The 7045-nt window shown below is 48.0% G+C and overlaps 1 protein-coding gene across 6 annotated transcripts in view; it reads left to right on the top strand.

Annotated features, from left to right (window-relative positions):
* The window catches only part of Mpl (myeloproliferative leukemia virus oncogene), a 15277-nt gene extending 8954 nt beyond the window's left edge, over positions 1-6323 (top strand). For 3 of the 6 annotated variants that reach the window (NM_001285496.1, NM_010823.3, NM_001122949.2), the window contains exons 8-12: positions 47-189; positions 2221-2380; positions 2587-2683; positions 4631-4718; positions 5055-6320. In NM_001285496.1, the coding sequence (NP_001272425.1) occupies positions 47-189; positions 2221-2380; positions 2587-2683; positions 4631-4718; positions 5055-5306 (740 nt within the window). In that variant the 3' untranslated portion in view covers positions 5307-6320. Of the gene's footprint in view, positions 1-46; positions 190-2220; positions 2381-2586; positions 2684-4630; positions 4719-5054 lie in introns of all 6 variants that reach the window. The other 3 variants (XM_011240468.2, XM_030253295.1, NM_001285497.1) reach the window with 3 other exon arrangements.
* Positions 6324-7045: the final 722 nt, after the last annotated feature.

Below are 7045 nucleotides of genomic sequence, written 5' to 3'. Positions count from 1 at the left end.
AATTCACTGTGGTGCATAACACAGTCCCTGTTGAAATCCCCTGCAGTGCTCCTTCCCACCCCGAGCCTGCACTGGAGGGAGGTCTCAAGTGGAAGGCTGGAGTTGGAGTGGCAGCACCAGTCATCTTGGGCAGCTCAAGAGACCTGCTACCAGCTCCGGTACACGGGAGAAGGCCGTGAGGACTGGAAGGTACTGTAAGGGAGCAGGTGTTCATGGGAAACTGCACACGGCATTCCCAGGTCAACACTGTCTCTGCTTCAGCATCTGGGCTTGTACATCCACTGTGTCAGCTGGGGCGTGGGGCACCACTGACTGTTCCCCCTAAACTGTCCTCTCCCCTGGATCTCAGAGGCATGGCACTCACCTGGCACACAAGCCCCCCCACTCCATTCCATCCTGGAAGCATTAAATCAAGGTTTCCTTCCCTTTGCCTCCCCACTCCCTTCCCACCTCTTAGACTGAGCTCCCCTTCCCTGTCTCCTCCTTCTCTACTCTTTCATTGGGTGTTGTTCTTGCCAGCACCCCATCCAAAAACCATCTCTCCTAGATAAAAGTCTGCTCTGCCTAGGTAAGTGGTTCAACCCTGTTGTCTTAATGACTTAACCTATACACTAACAGCCCCAATTTTACCTTTCCACAAGGAAAGGGCTTTAAGAACCACATGCAAATTACCTAAAATTTGAAGTCTCCTCATTGGTGAAATGGGGAGAAAGTTATTGGTCTTGGAGTTAGATAAAAATTAAATATAATTTATCTTTAATTTTTTTTTTAGCTGGGGAGATGGCTCAGCAATTAAGGGTACTTGTTGCTTCTGCAGAGTACCCAAGCTCAGTTCCCAGCACCCACATGACAGCTTATAACCATCCATAACTCCAGGTTCAGGGATCTGAGGGCACCAGACACACACCTGATTCATATATGCTTATGCAGACAAAACATATACATGGTAAATAAATCTAAAAACATTTCGTGTCGGGCAGTGGTGGCGCACGCCTTTGATCCCAGCATTCAGGAGGCAGAGGCAGGTGGATTTCTGAGTTCGAGGCCAGCCTGGTCTACAAAGTGAGCTCCAGGACAGCCAGGGCTACACAGAGAAACCCTGTCTTGAAAAACCAAAAAAAAAAAAAAAAAAAAAAACATTTTGTATATCAATTCCTAGCATACTTCTTGGCGTATAGAGAGATACTAGTTACACAATTAAACAATGTTTTTATTCTCAGTTAACACACACACAAACACACTCATCTTCCTGCAAGACAACCCAAGCAAACAGCTTCATTCCTAGACAGACCAGATACAATTATCAGAAATAAATTAATTTTCTTCCTGAGTTGTACTTTTTTACTATATATAGTTCATAAATATAGCATTAAATTTCCCTGTGTATACCATTCATGTAGCCAAGTTGTCAATCACCCAGATGTATATATAACATATATAATTTCCATTCACTCCTTCTGTCTATATACTGCATAGTAAGCAAAGATGACTGCTGTCTTACCATTACCATCAATCTGACTGACTGGAGTTAAACTTTATAAAGTAGACCCATTAGTATTCTCTTGGAGCTGACTTCTCAGCTCTGTCAGTGGCGCCACAGCCACCTCTTACCCAATACCCAAGCCTAGAAACATTCTTGCTACCTTCTTTCCTTCTTCCTGCTATTTACCAATGAGTAATTTGCATAATGTGTTAACACTCCTCATTCCTAGTCTTCCCTTTGACCTTCTGTTCTCTTAGCGCACTAAAGCAGCATTGTTTCACTGTGCTCCCTCGGTGCCTTGCACTAATTGTGATTTTCTGCTTCCCTCTTTAGATGAAACGATGTATTTCACTTGTCTAGGACCTAGCTCAGTGTTTGGCATATCCTAGGCAACTGGAGTGTTTGCTAAGCGTATAATAGTATCCCTGCTCGCAAAAAATAATGTTTGTAGTCCTGGTACCTTGCACAAATCTGGTGTCCTCTGCAGTATAGTACTTATGGCACGGTTTGTGTGTCTCTGAAGAGAAAAGCGTGTCTTTTAGAGTGTCCAAGGCGGGACTAGTGGGGATGGTTTGCGCTTGTAGCTGGATCCTCACATCTTGGGGAAGAATGCACAGCTGTGTGCGCGAGCGCCTGGCTGTGTGTGTGTTCCTCGTGTGATCTTGATCTCAGGCAGAGCTTTCGATCACGCCAGCTCCAAGCCTGGGCTCAGACCCACTCCACGTTGCTCCTCTCAGGTGCTGGAGCCATCTCTCGGTGCCCGGGGAGGGACCCTAGAGCTGCGCCCCCGAGCTCGCTACAGCTTGCAGCTGCGTGCCAGGCTCAACGGCCCCACCTACCAAGGTCCCTGGAGCGCCTGGTCTCCCCCAGCTAGGGTGTCCACGGGCTCCGAGACTGGTGAGGACGGGCAGGGCTGAAGCTGGTCTACGCTGCGTGGGGACCTGGTTACACTATAGGTGGGGCTATGGGCAAGCCTCAGAACTCAGCGCAGCCCAGTGCAGTGTTGAGTTCACCGGATGCTGAGGGTGGAGCCAGGGCTGGAGTCAGCACGCCCCCGGGTGGAGCCGAGGGTCAGCCGTGGTCAGATGCTTTTTGTTTCCTAGCTTGGATCACCTTGGTGACTGCTCTGCTCCTGGTGCTGAGCCTCAGTGCCCTTCTGGGCCTACTGCTGCTAAAGTGGCAATTTCCTGCGCACTACAGGTACCGCCCTTCCAAAAGGATGGTGGGGTGTGGTCCGTGAGGACAGTGGCCTCTGAACAAGTATTCTAGGGTCACTTGCTGACACCGCTTTCTGGACCACAGAACATCCACACCTACCTCTTCAGCTGCTTCCTGCTCGCCTCTGGGAGTGAAGTTCTTACACAGTAACCTGCCCACTCCTTGGACGCCTCCAATAGCCCCACCTCCTGGCTGCTCACTTAGTGACAGGGCTACTGTCCAACTTTGGCCCAAATCAGGGTTCTTGTGTCTCTCCATCCGCACACCATCCAGTTGGCTTTGAAACCTGGTCATTCCGACTCAGGAAAGCTGATCAAACAATGCTTTCTTTCTCTGGCTCCGCACACTACCTGACTCTTTGAAACAGTGCCCCTTCTCTCTCTTCCTGGCGAGCGTCTCCAAACGCACATAATTCCATGGCGACCTGCCTACCTCCCCAGGATAGAACCCAACAAGGCTCTACAGAATCTCAGCCTTGCCAAAGCCCTGAGTTACTCCAGTTGGGTTGTTTTTCTGCTCAGTGCCTTTGTCCATAATGACCCTCCTGTCTGGAATATCCTCTTTGGCTGACTACACATTCATCTTTAAATAACTTTCTTCGCTAAGCTTAGCCTTTCCTGGCCTCCCCTCATTGGCTGCTCCTTTGTGTCCGCGTGGTGTTTTCCTGCACTAATCTATTTGGTGCAGGGTGCTGTACCTAGGGCTCCCACGTGCTAAGCACGCGCTTCACCCCCGTCCTACACTCCCAGCTCAGCTTTTCTCCCTTCGCGTGTCCTCCCCATCAGACCTTACTCTGCCATTTTTAAACCCTCAGCACAGTGTCTGCCAAGTAGAAGTCCCTTAAATAAGTTCCCTAATGAATGACTCACTTATGTGAGGGCTGAGGAGACATTATAAACCTGACGAGAGAATGCACACCACCACAGTCCTTCACTTGGCACTGTCTGCTGAGTCTTGAGCTCAGAAGTCAAAAGTATAGAAGAGCGTGTTTTGATTAGAGGCTAGGCCAAGCAACAGGACCCCGCTCCTGGACTCCACTCCACACCTCACTTTGAACATGTTCTTTTTTTGTTTTGGGTTTTTTAAAGACAGGATCTTACTTGTAGCCCAGGCTGGCCTGGAAGTCTTTGTATAGTCCTGAATGACTTCAAAGTCACTGCAATCCCCATGCCTCAGCTCCACCCCCTGCCCCACCCTGAGTCCTAGGATTACAGGCATGAGCCATCACGCCTGACTTTCTTTAAACTTTTAATCTGCCTTTATGTAAGAGCAGTCTAGAATGGAGCCTTTATTCAAAGGTAGCCATTTATCTGACACCCCCCCCCACCTTCCCACCCCAAAATGTTGATGGAGAAGAAGGAAGTGATGTTGCAAACTGGGTTACTTTCTACAATCAGAAAGGTCATTGAGGAGGCCAGTCTCCTATGGCTGAAGTCCTTCAACTTGGAAATAAATCTGCTGCCCAAGAGTTGGAAGTCTCCCCAGTATCCTTAATTTGCACTCTTCACAGACAACCCCCTGCAGTAGCATCCAGAGCTAGACACAGCACTGTTTTTTTTTTTTTCACAAGCACCTACTATGGGCTCAATGCTGGGGTAACAGGAGTGGGACAACCTACTGTGGGTTCAGTGCTAGGGTAACGTCTGGAACAATAGACAAGCTTTCAAACGGAACCTGTGTTCTCATGGACTAGGGTAAAAACAAACAAATGTAACAATGAAAAACTCCAGCGCATGGGATAGTTAGCGATGGGGAACGAAGACATACTGTCTTGGCAGAGTGGTCAGGCCAACCCGCTTTGACTATGCCCCTGTCTCTTCACACTTACTCCGCTGCCTCACTGCCTCCCCTCCTGGCCCACTTTAGGGCCCTCCTTATGGGTCCCAACTCAATCCCAAGTCATGTTCCTCTCTCTTCCTTCTCTGATAGGAGACTGAGGCATGCTTTGTGGCCCTCGCTTCCAGACCTACACCGGGTCCTAGGCCAGTACCTCAGAGACACTGCAGCCCTAAGTCCTGTAAGTACACCCTAACCCTTCCCTCCTCCAATCACCCACCACCAATGACTCTTGTCCCACAGTGCAACTTGCTCATGGTCTTTGCCTCCATACTTACTATCCCTTAGTGTTACTCCCTAATCTAATTTGTATTAAGCAAACCCAGCCCACTCTATACCCTAAGATCTCTAGTTATTTTATTTTATTTTATTTTATTTTATTTTATTTGAGATAGGATTTCTCTGTGTATCCCTGGCTGTCCCTGGACTAGCTAAATAGACCAGGCTGGCCTGCTCTGTGTCCCAGGAGCCTGAGCCACTCCTGGTTAATCTAGTTTCTTCTGCTTGACTCTCTCAGTCTAAGGCCACGGTTACCGATAGCTGTGAAGAAGTGGAACCCAGCCTCCTGGAAATCCTCCCTAAGTCCTCAGAGAGCACTCCTTTACCTCTGTGTCCCTCCCAACCTCAGATGGACTACAGAGGACTGCAACCTTGCCTGCGGACCATGCCCCTGTCTGTGTGTCCACCCATGGCTGAGACGGGGTCCTGCTGCACCACACACATTGCCAACCACTCCTACCTACCACTAAGCTATTGGCAGCAGCCCTGAAGGCAGTCCCCATGCTACTGCAGACCTATACATTCCTACACACTACCTTATCCATCCTCAACACCATCCATTCTGTTGCCACCCCACTCCCCCTCTGGCTTTATAACACTGATCACTCCAGATGGCTGCTCACAAATCCAGAGCTCTGTCTCTGCAGCTGCTTGGCTCCTCTGGCTGTTTATTTTTATTTTTTTAATTTTTTAGACACTGTTTATTATATAACTCTGATGACCTATAACTTGCTATGTAGAAACGGCTGGCCTCAAACTCACAGAAATCTGCCTGCTGTGACTAAAGTTGCCATGCCCTGTAGCTCCAAACCCTTGGGGGTGGGGAAAGTCTCTGTTTCCCTATCTCCTACAGGCTTTAAAGAGTTCTTCAGTGAGTCCCCTAGCTTGCTGTTAAGGGAACTGTGCAAGCCTTCTAATTATGAGACCCAGTGGGGTCTTGCTGTCATCTATTTATTTGATCTCTCTTGGCATCCTCCTCCACCCTGGGTGCCACAGTATCACCTTCCTTCCTGGTTCTGTTCCTGCCTCTCTGAGCATACTAGCAGCAAAAGAGCCAACTCTGGAGCTAGAACCAGGTTCTGGTCCTGTCGTTCACACCTGCTAGCTGTGCAAACTTAGGCAAATAGCCTTTGAGCCTTTTCCCTCTCATCTACGAAGTGTGGATAATAACAGAACCCCATAGAGCAGTGTGAACAATTGAGAACACACTGGCTGGGACAGTCAATGCTTAAAATGCCCCAATTAATGTCCTAAGTATTTCTTCTCTTCCTATTCTGGCCTTTGTTACATGATGACCATCAGAAAGTTCTTATCTCCAGCCCAGACTTCTATAGATAGATCCCACAGTGTTTTCTGTGGATTTTAACATTTGTTTCTTGCTCCTGGATAGTGAGTTGAAAGGCAAGGGTTAGGATCTGTCCTTACCCCCCACCCCCACCCCAGCATCTTCAATACTATTTCACGTATGATAGGTGGCAGACCTCCAATAAATATCGTCTGAATGAAACCTTTCTGAATGATGTTGCCTTGACTCCATGCCAGCTTCCTTGACCCTGCATGCCACACTTTGCAGTGGTAAATGAACTCAAACCACTCAGGTTACAGATTTCTCTGAGCCATTCAAACTGTCAATCATGTTACCATGTTTGGATCTCTGCTAGCTCCAAATATACCCAATTTGTTAGGGTCTTGGCAGAGATGGACAGCACGAACTGGGTAAATTGACTCGCTTAATACAGAACAGGACACATTTCCAAAGGTGAGGGTGGGATTTTTGTAAAGCCATCAAGGAACAGCATTGTGCCACAGAGCTTGTAAGGAAGCTGGGACCAACCTTAGACATGAAGCAGTAAGGACGACCCATCAGACCTAGAGGGAAGAACTACAAGACGGGTTCACTTTCAGCAGGAGGGTGTGGAGGAATTATTCAAATGCTTAGTTCTGAGTCTCTTGGAATAGAGATTCTTTTAATGGCAGAGGATGAGTTATGAATATGCCGTATGCCATCTGTTTGCCACCCCAGACCCACGTCACCCTTCTCTCCCTTGATGGACAGGGTTGATTCACAGACTCTGTATCAGAGGGTTCCTGAGAGCTTTGTTTCTGTTTGGATTCCATGGGAGGATATTGTTAAATTGTGTCCCCTGTCTCCAAAATGTCCACTTTGAAATCTTTTTTTTAAAAGATTTATTTATTATATGTAAGTACACTGTAGTTGTCTTCAGACAC

The sequence above is a fragment of the Mus musculus genome, chromosome 4 (genome assembly GCF_000001635.26).
Source record: "Mus musculus strain C57BL/6J chromosome 4, GRCm38.p6 C57BL/6J".
In the NCBI taxonomy this organism is placed as follows: Eukaryota; Metazoa; Chordata; class Mammalia; order Rodentia; family Muridae; genus Mus; species Mus musculus.
Note: the sequence above shows the minus strand (reverse complement) of the source record. Positions and strands in the feature narration are given on the sequence as shown.